The following is a 15,285-nucleotide window of genomic DNA, read 5'->3' as shown; positions in this document are numbered from 1 at the left end:
CTATCACCCAGGAAACCCAAACCATGTGTTTAAACTTATTAGAAACACTAACCATCCAACCCAATACCACATTCATGGGTGACTTTAATTACCCCACTATTAACTGGTACAGGCACAGAGATTCCTGGATTTAGTAAACACAAACTCCCTGCACCAGGTAATCAATACACCAGTCAGGGGTGCAACCATACTGGATCTAGTTCTCATTAATTTAGGAGAGTGCTACACACTCCCTACTGTCATGTTTTTCATGGTAAGGTTAGACCACAAAATGGTCTCCTTTGATGTAAAAATAGAACTTGGACCCCCAGCTAAACCTAGAATATTCAGGAACTACTTTAAGACTAACCTTCTGCTATTAAGTGATGACATGGCAAAATTTCAAGCCCCCATAAACCATGAGAAACACTGCTGCCTATGCAGAACTGTTCACAGAAACCCTGTGCAAGTGTGTTAATGGCTGCACAGAGGCAGCTGTACCCACCAGGAAGAAGTACAGAACTAACTCAAAAAAAAACAAGCCACCCTGGTGGAATCACAAAATCAATAGGCTGTATAACAGAAGGAAGAAAATCATGGCAAAAATTAGGAGGTGCAGCACCTAGCAGGATAAAAGCACTCTCGTCAAACTAAACAAACAACTCTGAGGACAAATAAAGTCTACTAAAGCCAAATTTGAGGTAAGTTTGGCCTCCCAGGCCAGGGACAACCACAAAGCATTATTTAGTTATGTCCACAACCTCAAAGACAATGCACAATTGTACAAAGAGCTCATTGTAAATGGAGCCACCTATACTGAACCAGATGTAGCAAACCTCCTAGCTGATAAATTCAGCTCCAACTTTACCCCTCTCTCCCCGTCAGCCTTCTCTCAGGAAATACCATCAAATATAACTCCCCCTACTATCACTAGGAAACAGGTCCTTAATACTCTCTCTAAGACCAAGAACACTTCATCAATGAGCCCAGACAATATCCCAGGATGCCTTCTAGCTAGCATTAAACATGATCCATCAGGGCCTCTGGAATTGCGTTTTAACTGTGTAGCCTCCAAACACACTATGTGCCTTATGAATGGAGAAGAGTAACAGTCATTCTTCTGCACAAAGGCGGGCCATCTACAGACCCTGGAAACTACAGACCCATAAGTCTCACTAGTCTTATATGTAAAGCCATGGAAATAATTTTCATGGAATGACCAGTAGAGATATAGAAAACCAAGGGCAGATCATGCCTACCCAACCTGGTGGACTTCTTTGAGAAGGTAACCAAAGCAATGGATGAGGGAAAAATGGTTCATACTGCCTACCTTTTCCTGACCAAGGCATTTGACACAATGCCCCACTCAGGCATTGTTGACAGACTCAATAGGTTAGGTACAAACTTGTGTGTCACTCAGTGAATAGCCAACTGGCTCACAGACAGGACCCAGGAAATTAGAATTGGGGAGTCCACCTTTACAAAGATGCCAAACAAGTGGAGTCCCTCAGAGATCAGTCCTTGGACTGCTGTTTTGGCATTTACTTCTCTTGAAGCCATGGACTAAAACTAAATGCCAAGAAATGCGTAATAGTATCCTTTGGGAAGTCATCCACCCCTGATAACTGGTGCTAACAAACCAATAAATGAGGCAAAGGAGGCTTCAAATCCACAAAAATGGTTTAATAGACTAAAAACCAGTAACATTACTGGTTTTAAGTTTATTAAACCTTGTTTGTGGATTTGGAGCCTCCTTTGCCTCATTTATTGGTTTGTCATTTAGTTTTCTGCTCCTGGGTTTATATTGCTAACACACCCCTTAGAGTTGACCCAGTAGTCAGGGACTTAGGGACACACACAGGTAGTAATCTAGACTTTGACCATCACGTGTCTACAGTAGTGAGGAAATCATTCTGTGTTGAGCAACTTATAAGCAAAGGTATGATGTCTAAGTCCAAGGAAGTCATTGTTCCACTGTATTCAGCATTCATCAGACCTATCATTGAGTACAGTAGTGCCCCCTTTGGTATGTACCTAAGCAGGCATATCCAACAACTGGAACATCCAGAGTTTTCTCACTAAAAGAATAGAGGGGATAAGTAAAATGTCCTATGCAGACTGCTTCAAGGCCCTATCCCTGTATCCTGTCTCCTACAGGCTTTTGAGGGGACATCTATGCCTGGCATACAGGGCATTGTCAGACCCCACTCTGATTGATCTCCTACATATCCACAAAATAAACAAACAGCACCTGGATTGCCCACTCTTAAGACTTAAACCTTGCCTGTGATATAAATAGGACCTGCTACAGAGACCGGTATGTATCTCAGAAATTACCCCGTGTGTGGAACTAGCAGGCTCCCTATCCATTTGAAGCTGAGTTCCTTCCTGACCTAATTCAAGTGCAACTTGACGGGGAACAGGAATTTCTTACCTGATTTGGCACATATGTCTCTAATGGACACAGGTAACCAGTAAATGTTTCAGCTCCCAGGCCCCAGCTTGTAAATATTTCATCTTACAAAGCCCTGCTTACACAAGGGTATCAGAACTTACCAGAGATTTGGGATGCATGGCTAGGCTTAACAAGGCCCTTGTGGTCATTAGCCTACTAAACACCTATGAACCTGAGACGTTATTGTTTTAGATTCTTTTTCCCTTTGTCCTTCCTTAGGCTTTACTTCTCTCTTTGGATCTGAAGGATGCCTACCTCTACATCCCAATTCACCCTTCCTTCAGGAAATTTCTAAGATTTTCAGCTTATTCACTGCATTTTCTGCTTTACCCTTTGGACCCTCTACAACCCCCAGTGTGTTCACAAATTCTTTGGCACCAATCATAGCTTGTTGCAGAACCCAGGGTATTCCCATATCTAGATGACCTGTTAATACAGGCACCTTCTCAGCAGACCCATTCACTACATCTTAATTTCACTTCCAGAGTCTGTGTTCATCCATTGAATGCAGTATTCTCTTAAAGATGTCCACAATGAATCCAGTTAAGGAATTTCTTTCCTGCCCTGCAGAATGAATACCATACTCATGCAGGCTTTCCTACTTCCAGACAAGGTTAAGAATCACTCTGACTACTTTTAGTCTCTCTCCTATCCCTTCAGACTTGTACTGGAAGAGAAGTTCACAGAACTCTGTGATTCATGGCTGCAACCAATACCCATGGTCCCCTTTGCAAGACTCCATACGAGAAAGATTCAGTGGTACCTGAAGTCTGTCTGGTCCCAGCATTCTCTTTCTCTGCCACTAAGATTCCACTTCTCCCTTGCCTAAAGAAAGAATTCTAGTGGTGGATATCGCAGGTAAACCTCAACCGAAGCCTGCTTTTATAGAAAACAAACCAGGAACTGAACACAGTTACATCAGACAATGCATGGGAATTGTGGGCAGGCTCCCTGAGAGTCTAGGACCAGTGGCCACCAAATCCAGAGGAAGGAATACATCAACCTGAAGGAGATGTGCACTCTGATTCATGCCCTGCATATCTTCTTCCACACCTGGGCTCCAGGTCCCTGCAGAATTTTCACAGACAACACTGCTGTCAAGTGATACACAAACAAGCAAGGGGAAAAGCAAGATCATATCAGTTATGCGGACTGGCTTATTTATCATGGGAACAGGCCACCAAAGTTGTTCTTCCAACAAGTTACATTCCTTCACAGGATAACATCCTGGTGGAATTTCTAAGCAGACCAAGAGAAGACCCTAACGAATTGAGAGGTCTTTCTAGACATAGTCCACAAATGAGGTATTCCTCAGATAAACTTATTTGCCTCTGTCAACAAACAAACCGCTACATCAGTTTTGTTCCAGAACTCCTTGCCCCCAGGCATGGAGGATGGATGCCATGTCCTTTATGCCTTCCCTTCTCTGCCACTACTCCTAAAAAAAATCTTGCTAAAGATCAAGAGAGGCAACCCAAAAATGTTACTGTTGACTCCCTTTTGGCCAAGGCAGCATTGGATGCCCCTTCTCTTCCACCTAGCCAGGGGTCTTCAAGCACAAGTTACCCTACAGAGTGAACTTGCCTACACAACAGAAGAATGCTCTACTTTATCCCAACCTATCATCTCACAGCCTTACATTATGGATGATTGGATTGTGATCCCTTTCCGACTCCAGTTTTCTGAGATTGTGCTACAGGTTCCTCAGAATGCAAGTAAACCTGCTACTTGAAAGTATTATATATCCAAATGGAAATGATTTTCTGTATGATGTTATGCTAGAGATCAGGACTCTATGCAATCAGGACTTCTTACTATCCCCTCTAGTTTGTGTAAGCCTACTCTTCAGTCAAGACACACCTTTCTGCATGCTTACCTCTGGACCCCCTCTTCTTTCTAGGCTGGAGGTAAAACAGTTTCTTAAAACTTCCCTTCATCATTTAAAACCTCCTAGAAAAGCTCCCCCTTCTTGGGACCTTAACTTTGTCCTTGAAAAGCTCACTCTACCTAGCTTTGAAATAGCAACTTCTGCCACTCTCAAATTCTGTACTTGGAGAACCATACTTCTGGTAGATCTTTCTTCATCTAGAAAGGTGTATGAGCTCAAAGCCCTGATGGTAGTCCTTCCCTTCCTTATTTTTCTTTAAGACAGCATCTTTGATGGCCAAACCCTAATTTATGCCTAATTTGGAAAATGAGTTCTCTCTCAATCAAGCCATTGATTTCCCTGCTTTTTCCCAAATCCTCAGAGTAACGGAGACAAAATGCTCATTTTACTTGGCTGTACACAGACATCTCAGAGTTTACTTGGACAAAACCAAGCCCATCAGCAAGACCAACCAATTGTTTATTTCCTTTGAAGAAGCCAGGCCAGAAAACTCAATTTCTGTACACACTATTACTAACTGGATTTCTAAGTCAATTTATTTTTTTTATACTCACTTTGATGGTAAAAGCACATTCACCTAGAGCAGTGGCCTGCTCTGGAGCCTTTTACAAAGGTGTTGACTTGAGAGCCTTCATAGAAGCAGCAACTCAGTACTCTGTACATAACTTTACCAACCAATACAGGGTAAATGCTTTCTCTAGATCCATAACCTTCTTTGCCAGGTCAGTTCTCCCTGTATTAATTGACACCTCTCCTGTGACTGATCTATCCACCCTTAACACTCATTAAGCTTTGGGAATCACCCAACAGTTTTGAATACTGCAACACTGATCTAAGGAAGGATATATAGTATATTTGTGTAAGAACTTACTGTAACAGAGGAATTCCTACTGATTACCATTGCAGTATTCCTTCCCACTCTACTACGCACCTTATTTGTCTTTTAACTAAGTTTTGCTCTACCTCTCATGGACCAAGGGGGACACATTTTCTACTGTATCCCCTCTTGGCTGACCTTTACCTGTCCTATCTGGTATCCTCAGGTATTTCCGGGCATAATGACTTTGAGATAGTCTGGGGTTTTCATGGTTCTACTTCCACTTATATACCCGCCCACAGGCTTAGGTCATGCATCAGATGTATGGATCCATGGAAGGTTTTGGCTTTGGTATGATGGCCAGACATCTAGGATATTTGACAGGATAACCCAACAGTTTGATGTACTGCAAGAATAATCAATACAATATCTGTTGTAATTGTAAGTTCATACACAGCTGTACTTTCATCAGTGTCACTGCTGCAGTAGCCTAACGCTGTATGGGTTTAGACTGCCCAGGATGTAATGGACAGCCAATCTCCAAATGTCCCTGGCTCCCTTCCAAACATGCAGCTAGGCTGCATTGCTGTTGCGTGAACTTCAAAAGGAGAAAACAGCTGCCGAGGTGTCAAAAATACTCAGTATTTTCTTGCCCTCCTCAAAAGTACTCCTCCTTGCTTCACAGGATTGACAAGTCAGCACCATCCTTCACTTACTGGAAGGTAAGTCCCCCCCTTGGAGAATTCTTTCACATGAGATTTTAAGTTTTGTCTGTTTTTTGACAAAAAATTGTACTGGATCTCTTTATATAGACTGGCATTTGTATGTGTTTACTTTTTACCACAAGTGTGTCAGTGCACAGGATATTTTTTAGCTTGGGCTAGTTATATCTGTTTTAGACACTTTTTTTGTGGTAACCGTGCTGCTTTTATACTTTTGTGTTTTTAGTGGAAAGACATAGACATTCATAAGGCAAAGTAAATGTGTTGAGTGGTTGTGTGCATTTCATGACAACTTGCCTTCTGACCTTCTTTTAGCTACACTTACCAGGGAAAAGTTATTCCCTGATATTTGGGGGAAAAGTCTTCTGCTTGTGCATTTACTGTTGTGATTATTCGGACTGTGGGGAAGGTTAAGTGTGTGTAGTGCTTGTGAATGTGAGTGAATACTTACTTTGTATCGACTTCTTCCAGCTGTGCCCATCAGTGAACAGACTTCTGTCTTTGCAGGAATATGTATTCCCTTACTTGGCCTACAGTTCCTTCTCCTACTGCATCTAAAAAGAAAAAAGCTACTAAAGAGCCCTTGCCTACTCCATGGGTTCACTGAGTCCTTCAGCCGCTAATGTGTGACTTTGCAGTGACCACGGCTTGTTTTTCAGACCACTCACTGGTTTCCCTGGGACTCATTGGTGTACTCCCTACTGCTACCAAGGACTGTGGGTTAAGCACTTCCTTGCAGCTGTCTGGGCATGGGATAACAACTTTCTTTGGTCATAGATTTGGTCAATAGATTTTCTCTGTGAGGTTTATCTTGAGGTGGCCAATACAAGAGACTTGTTTCCCAGGGTGAAGTGCCATCCTTCACTTGATCTCCATCTATTGATAGCCTTAGAAGAAATAACCAAGCAATTGTTTTTGTTAATACAGATGAATTACATACCCAATGGCTTAATGCAGGTTTTGAATCCTGTGCAGCAGGAGAGAAATTTTGAGTGTAAATCATATTTCCACTCTTCCTGATTATATTTTATCAGAAGATTCTGATAAGGCTAGAGAGATGGCTTTGTCTGTTTTCTTCACATGTCCCTGACTGATTCCGAGAAGTGTGATTCCTCAGTTTCTCCTGTAGAGGAATTCTTCTTTGCTGAGACTGTTTTGAATGAAAATTTTATTTCAGTGGAAATATGTGGATGTTCCCTCTTCTTTAAGGAGATATTATGCCATGTTGCATGCGATTATGCCACACTCTACTCCTCTTCCAGATGTTATGCCAGCCTTAAAGAATGCTTTTGACTTGGCCTCCAATAAATCCTGATAGTCCATCTTCAATCCTTGAAAAGGCAGATAGACTTTATAAAGCTCCTCAGTCTAACACATTTTTTTCCATCTCTGGTCTGACCCAGCAGCTATCTCCATTGCTTCTGCAGTTGCTAACAGATCAGTGACAGTTCTCCTTCTGATAAGGATACTAAAGCCTTTGACAGGTTTGATAAGATAATCTTTTCTTTTTCTACTTTAACGTTCAGAATTTTGAACTAACAGGCTCATATGTTCATCTTAATGCTTGCTTGTGTTGATAGTTTGAGGATCTTTTCTGCCACTTTGCTTTCAGAAATTTGATCCTTTCATAATCTTATTATTGCTATTATTTTTAAATTGTCTGCACATTCTTTAAAGGGTGTGTATAACTGTGCTGGCTCCAGGGCTATAGCTACTGCTACCGCGATTAGAGTTTTGCCTGAGTATGTAATCAGAAGTTTGTAGATGATGGTAAATTTAAGATTTTGTGTGGTCCTACAGCTACTGCGGGTACTCTATGTGATCAAGGTGACATATTGATTCAGGGGGATACTAAGATTTTTCAGCCCTGTTTTCCTAAATCTACTAAAACCTCTGGTTCCTTTTTCAAAAAGTAAAGTAAGTAATCTTTACAAGCTTCTGGCAAGCAGAGCTCAAAGAAGTGTCAGGAGGGATCTAATAAAAGCTAGAATCCTTTCAGAAAAAGGGATAGACTTCCACTTCAGAATGACTATTCCAGGATTCCTCCCCACCTCCCACTTCATGCCACTTTTTCAAATCTGAGCCAGGCACTGCTTCTCAGTCTTCCCATTTGGCTACAGATTGTTTCAGACAAGTGGGTTCTGAAAGCCCACTAGGGTTAAAATTGACACTGGGAAAACCTACTTTCTTTTTTGGGTATTTTTCCTCATCTCCCAAACCAGACAGAACTGTTTCCTCTTGTTAAGTCATGCTTTCCTTGAAGGTCAGAGCCAGTGTCCCAAAATCAAATGGGAAAAGGACCAATACAAAGTGTAACATTTCTTTGCTCTGATTCCCCCAAAAGGTCAGCCACTGAGAGGTGCTGTAGTCTGGCAGTTGCCCACTGGGCTCCTCTACACGTTTCCCCCTCTGCTTCTCATGCTAAGATTTCTACAGAAAGCAGTAAGGCTTAAAGCCACTGTGAGTTTCAGTACACCATACTGGCCCAAGCAAATTTGGTTTCCTGAGTAGAAGCCTCACCTCAGGAGCCCCTTGTGGTTTCTAGATCCCAAAAAAGATTTTGTCTTCCATCCTTCCAGGTTGCCTCACATAGACCTACACAACCTAAACTCCAGATCTTTCATTGTCTACCACAGTTGTATGCATTACTTCTGCATTTCAAAAACTTACAGCAGCAAATAGAAACATTTTCCCATTTGGGCAACTTGTCAAGGAAATGAATGTGCCAGTGCTTCATTTCCAGAAATCCTTTCCTTTCTTGCTCACTTGTTTGATTCGTGCTTCAGTTTTTGTACCATCAGAGTTCAAGTAGCTGCTGTCAGTGGAGTAACTAGGGCAGGGTGAGAGGGTGGTTGCCCCGGGGCAAAGTGTTGGAGGGGGGTACGTTCAGCTGATCTGAATCTCTTTTTGTCGGTATTGCATTTGCAGTCAAACTTGAGTGCTGTAGCACTCTGAGTGTGGCCTAAACTGTAAAGTAAGAAAAAAATCTCTCTCTCTCTCTCTATATATATATATATATATATAAAGAGGGGCATGGGCAAGACACAAACAGAACTTGAATTGCTGGGGCAGCTAGTAGAAGGAATGGACATTTTTTTTTGCTCTGAGCTTGGGGGGGGGGGGGGCTTGAATCTAACTGTAATAAACCACTGGCTTCAATGTAGCCCATTGGCTTATTACAGTAAAGTGTTTTTGCTTTTCAGTGGAAGGGCTTGAGGTGGGGGACTTGTATCGAACTGTAATAAGCTGTTTGGTTAATTACAGTGAAGTTTTTTTTTTTTTTTTTCTCTTCACTTGAAGAGCTGAGGGAGTAGGGAGCTGGTTTGTGATACCGGCAGAGGGCACTGGTTGAGCCAGCTACACTTCTGGCTGCCATATTGAATTTTTGTCGTAGTGTGGATTCCCCTCCTTGACTTCTCACAGATTATGTAAAGCCTTTCTAAAATGAAGTAATTCTCCACTGTCCTCTCATAAGAGACTCTGATTTTCATCACTTCCACTGCTGCAGTAACCTGTGACTATTTGGGTTGTTTTCTGCCTAGAAGCAACAGCTGGCCTGTTTCAAAAGTTGTAACCCCCCTCCCTCACCTTCCCTCTCACTGTTGACTAGCCAGCATTGATCAGATGGATAGCAGCCAAAAGGAAGTAACTTCAGTACTTTCTTGCTGCCTCACAGGAAGCAACTCCAGAGCTTCTCAAGAGCACTGATCGATCTACAGCTTTGGTTCCAGCAAATAAGTCCCCTTTGGGGAACCCTTCCATACAGAATTTATTCCCCTTTTTATCATTATTGCATATTTCTTCTAATTTATGACTAAAAGTGTTAGTGTTTTCCTTAAGAATCCCAATATTTATGTAAACATTGTTAGTTTCCTGTCAAGAACTGCCTTATTAGCTTTAGAAGTTTATTTCTTCTCTTAAAAGCACTTTGTTTTGGTAAAAATATACTGCTTTTGCAACTATTGAGTTTAGGAGTTTGTGTTTTACTTAAAGGGAGTGATAAAACTGTAAACATTGTTTCCTCTGCTTGTGTACTTCATGGCAAATTACCCGAGTGTTTGTTTTCAGTTGTGACAGTGCAGGAAAATTAACTACTGTTCATTCAGAAATTTGATGTACTTTAAATGTGTGTGCCAACTCTTTCCAACACTGCTTATCAGCTTCTTCCACGGTCACAGCATGAATGCTTACTCCAGTCCTGCTGGTTTTTTTATATCAGCAGCTGGCACTACCTGTTCTATACTAGCTGCTAAAGTAACATTTTCATTTCTTGTTAAAAAAGTAATTTCTAAGTATTAGAAACTGATTGTGGTTGTTGCAGATGATGGTTATAAATACACTTCAGTAGTTAAACCATTGATTTTTTTAATTTTATTTCAGGGCTGTCAGCGAATTGTAGAAGACTGGCAACGCATTTTGATGGTACGCTCGCTCGTTATTAATCCTCATGAAGATATGAGGACGTGGCTGAAATATGCCAGTCTATGTGGCAAGAGTGGGCGCCTGGTGAGTGTTGGCAGCTAGTACTACTGAATCAGTTTTTTTTAAATGTTATACTTAACTGCAAAAGAATTGTTAAAATGTTCTACATGCAAGGTTTTCTTGAGTGCACACAGCTGAACTGTGTTGATGTGTGCAATCTGCCATCACAAGCAAGAGTTATTTGCATACTCACATTGCATTTCCTGTGCTTCTTGTTATGCATCTGCGTAGATGTGGAATTTAAAGGCATCCAAATGGGCCTTGTGGTTAATTGTTTCATCTGACATCATGTAAAGTAGAAAGGCTTTGTGGGAGCATGCTGGTGTATGCCAGAGTAATGTACAAGAAGATGCTTCTTATTGTAGAGAGTTCATCCCCGTTCTATCTGAAATATTGTTTCCATGTTTGGTAGCAACATTCCAGAAAACAAGGAGATACCATATATTAAGGGTATATTTGTGCATGCATGTGGAAATTGTGTAGTTATTTGATTGCAATGAGAAAAGGGGATGGCTTTCAGCATTTCTACACTTGAAGAAAAGGAACAACACTGACATCATCCCCATATGTCTCAACCTTGAAACATCAGAAATCTGGACAAAGGCCCAGAAAAAGTGGCCAAAAGAACCGGAGTGCTCATTAACATGAAATTTGCATGCATACCTATGTAACCCTGTCCACTCCTGTGGAATTGTGGGATACTATCATTCAAATGCAAATTGAAGAAGTTGCGAGATGTGATAGGTTCATAGGTAGGTACTAGGCTATCGGCCCAAGGGCCTATGTAAGCCTAACCAACAAAGTTCCCTGGCTTACGCCACCCAAGAAAGTTATTTTCCTGTGCCACTGTCGAGCAGAGAGACAGAAGTGATCCCCGGGGTGTATTTCCTATTTCCCATCCACTCATCAAGATTTTTCTTGAAGAGTGTTAATGAAGAACTTTGCTTGACATAGATGGGTAGTCTGTTCCAGAGTATGGGAAGTCTCTGGGACAAGAATCTATTCCTCCAGCAAGTCCTGTTTATTGTGGTGACAAGGTTTAGGTCCCTAGAGCGTGTAGCTCGAAGGGATTGGGATTTCTTTAGGTGTAGCATGTCCAACAGCTCTGGGTTTGACATAGCTTTATATGTTAAGCAGAGATCACCTCGGAGTAGGCGATATGCTACGGAGTAAAGATGGAGTTTTTTTGATGCTGTCAGTGTAGGGCATTTGTTTGAGGCAAGTAATCCTCTTTGTGAGGTACTTCTGTGGCCTTTCCAGCTGCTGCAGATGTCTTGTGAGGTGCATTCCAAAAGGGGCATTGTACTCTATAATGGGTCTAATGAGTGTCGAGTAGAGGGGAACAATGACCTCTTTTTTTCCTGGATGAGAACCCTTTTATGATGAGGTGTGTTACGTAGAAGGACTTCCTGACTACTGTGGCAATGTGACTATCAAAGGAGAGACTACTGTCCACCTGGGTCCCAAGGTCTCTTCTCACACATTCGGTGTTAAGTAGATTGCTGCCTATGTGGCAGTTCAAGGGTACAGAGCTTTTACCAAAGGGGATGACACTGCACATTTTGGCATTGAGCTTGAGGCCATGGCTCTGACACCAGGCATCTGTCTCAGCGAGGCCCTTTTGTAGGATGTCCACATCATTTGGGGACTTGACTATGGCTCTTAGTTTGCAGTCATCTGCTGTGTCTTTTTGTTAAAAAAGCCTAACATCTGAATGGAAACGGAAGCTAAAACAGTTTCCATAAACTCAAAAGATTTGAAATTCAAAACAGTGTACCTGTCATTGTTACACTTTTGCATAATCAGCACTGTATTACTCCGTTTTTTACATTATACCTGCCTTCCCACCAATCCTGTATGCATTTGTTTCACATTGTGCTCTTCATCCCAGGTCCCATCCATTCTGAAGACAGGCCATGCCCAGCAGGCTAACCCAATAAGCTCCCATTAGTTGATGGCTACACATGATGAAACTGCTGTCTTCTAATAACTAATCAGTGCGAGACAAGTGAAACAAGCACTCATTCACAAAAACAAACCCTTACAGTCTGTCTAAAAAACGGGTTACATTCGCCAGCAACCAGATGGGAAAAGTCAGTATTTCAGCAAGCAGTTTATATTAATAAACCATAAAGGCATTAAGCCCACGTAATTGATGCCCATCAAAGAAATGCAGTTTTTGTACTACAGTTAGTTTACAAATATGTAGCTGTACAATTGTGACAAGTATCCATCACAAATGCATTACTTAACAGACCGACTAATCCAAATTAGTATAGCTACTGCAAATGCATAACAGTCTTATATTTTATAGAAACAAAGGTGGACAGCCGTTATGATTCTGCTTTGTAACCACGTCAGAAAACATGCTACACACTGTCATTATGGATAGTTCTGCAAACTAGAGCCCCACGATTACACAGTAAAAACAAAAAGCTTGTGAAACAAAAAATAGCAATAACATTTACAGCAGTCTTCTTCACTGATGTCAGTGCACTCATCCTTGACATCGCATCTCCAGACTATGGGAATGCATCTTTCATTTTTGCATTGAAACTGCCCTACATAGCATTCATATTCATCAGCTACATGGGAAAGATAAAATAAAGAAGCTGAACAATTAATTTTAAAGCAAGCACTTAATCCTTTACAGCAGCTTCATTTGCCATGAAAATTATTAGGCCAGTGATTGTACTTTATGTGCCATATTACCATGTTTGTGTGTAGCTGCGTCTATTTTCTGCCTAGCATATAGATTAAAATTAAGAGTCACTGAAAACAAATCTGAAAATCATGACAGCAGAGTAAAGAATGTGTTAGCTGTGAAAACATATTTCAGATATACCAGGTGATCCTCTCTAGCCTACTACTGTACCAAGAATATAATATAAAATACAGTACAATTAACTAACTGTGTACATATGTGGTACTGGTGTGCAAGTAGATTGGATGATTATGTTCAGCGTCAGCAGCGATAACTGTAGATAAATGGACATTACAAAAATGGGACAGGTTGCTGAGTAGCTCCATATACATTGAATGGTTATGTGTAACTAAATGAAATTATACACGTGATACTGCTATTGGAAACTGTTTGTTTATTCAACAAAGTGTATGCTACCATTTCCAGCCTTTTGACTGGTGCATAGTCATACTGGTAGGCTTACAGGCGAGTAACATATGAGCATCTGGTCAGTCTGTTATCCTTTCCAAATGCTACATTTTCTACAACACAAAACATAAACTATCAGGAAACTTTAAAATCGGGTTTAACTAACTTCCATCCATCTTGAACATGTGCAGCACACGTCGTCAGCGGGCTGCGGCCATAAACAACTTTTTTTTTTAAAAAAAAAAGCTCTCATCCAAGTCTCTAACAGGCAGCAAGGCAATGTCTCATGATGCTGATGTCATCATGCACACCCGTGCATGTTGATGATGATCTGGGATACACTGGTGATGCATGTTGTCAGCGGTAACTGAAAATTGTAAATAAAGAAAAAAAGCAAAATCAGGATTTGAAGGGGCCACTTGGGAATTTGTGGCACCCCATTATTTTGCCCTCAAAACCTGTAAATTCCAAGGAATTCAGAATGGTTGAGAGGTATGATCCAACCCCCTTTTCCCATTGTGTATATGGAGCTGGGGTGTCACATCAACAGTGACAAAATCACCAAGAGCTATTGTTCACACTGCTGAGTGGCTAGCTGTGATATGGGCCCCTTGAGGAAGAGGAGCATCATAGTAAAATACAAATACTTTGTAAAAACAGAACACAGGGGTAGAGTAGCCATCAGATGGATAAGAGCACTACATCCAGTGGACCAGTGGTGAAACTAGAGGCATGGAACAGATAGGGATGTGAGATGGCATTACTTAGCTTCAGTAGTTTTATGCATCTTGATTGAAACTATGACTTAGAAATCATATTTAATGTCTCCCCTGCATATCCTGTGTGGAGGATCTCAAAAAAAGTGCCTTAAACCTAACGTGTGTCATTTTCCTCACTGGATAGCTTTGGATGTTTATTTTTATCACTAAAGCGAAATGATAGATTTTTCTAATATGGAATTTTTGCATCTTAATGGACAACTAGTACAGTTGTAGTAACATTGAGACTACCCCCCCCCTCCCAAAAAATAAATAAATAAAATACACAAAAGGACTTGATGAAGTGTTTTGAGTGAAAATAGTAGTGGTGTCACTTTCTTTAGCAGAAAGGGTTGCTTTCCAAGGCAGATGCAGTAGTTGTATTGACTGTACCATCACAAATAGGCTTATAAACTGGCTTACCTAATTGGTCACTAACATCAATGAATGTGTCATGACCTTTTTCTCTCGAGGTCACCAGCAGTCAGGATACCTCTGTCATCTGTAAATATGCTGATGGAGAATACCAGGAATCAGTGCTCAACCTACCTTGATGAAACCATGGCAAACATTGCAAATAAAGTTAAGATCATTCCTCTGGGATCCTTCATAACCAAAATTGTATTGGATTTATAGGTTCTTAGGTAATTACTAGGCTAACGACCCTAAAGGATCATGCTTCCCAAATATGTTTAACAGGGTTTGATACTGCTCATTTTATTAGGGGTATAGCTTGGATACGGGTGATCAAGCATTTGCAAACTTCATTTTTCTGATGGGACATAGGTGGCAGATCAGGAGTAAATTGATCATTCCCTATCCACTGATCTAAGTTATGTTTGAATAAATGAAAGGAGGAACTCTGTTTCAGATGGATAGAAAGCCTTTCCAGAGAAGGGGTAATCTCTGAGACGCATACCTGTCCTTCCACCTTGTCTTGTTATGTTGCAGATGTGGTTTAGGTCCCTATATTGGGTGTTTCTAGTGTCATTTGTTTTATGGATGTGCAGCAAGCCCGGATCATAGGGCGCTTTGAAGGCCAGTCGTAGATCTCTACTCAGTATTCTGAAGG

General features: G+C 41.2%; 1 protein-coding gene across 2 annotated transcripts in view; it reads left to right on the top strand.

Moving 5' to 3' along the window:
• Positions 1-15,285, top strand: part of MTOR (mechanistic target of rapamycin kinase) — a 4,577,509-nt gene that overhangs the window by 3,268,965 nt on the left and 1,293,259 nt on the right. For both annotated transcript variants that reach the window (XM_044063218.1, XM_044063219.1), the window contains exon 35: positions 10,242-10,367. In XM_044063218.1, the coding sequence (XP_043919153.1) occupies positions 10,242-10,367 (126 nt within the window). The remainder of the gene's footprint in view (positions 1-10,241; positions 10,368-15,285) is intronic.

This window comes from Protopterus annectens, chromosome 2.part1 (assembly GCF_019279795.1).
Source record: "Protopterus annectens isolate FY-2018-M chromosome 2.part1, PAN1.0, whole genome shotgun sequence".
NCBI lineage: Eukaryota > Metazoa > Chordata > Ceratodontiformes > Protopteridae > Protopterus > Protopterus annectens.
The sequence above is the reverse complement of the archived record's forward strand: the minus strand, read 5'-3'. Positions and strand labels throughout refer to the sequence as shown.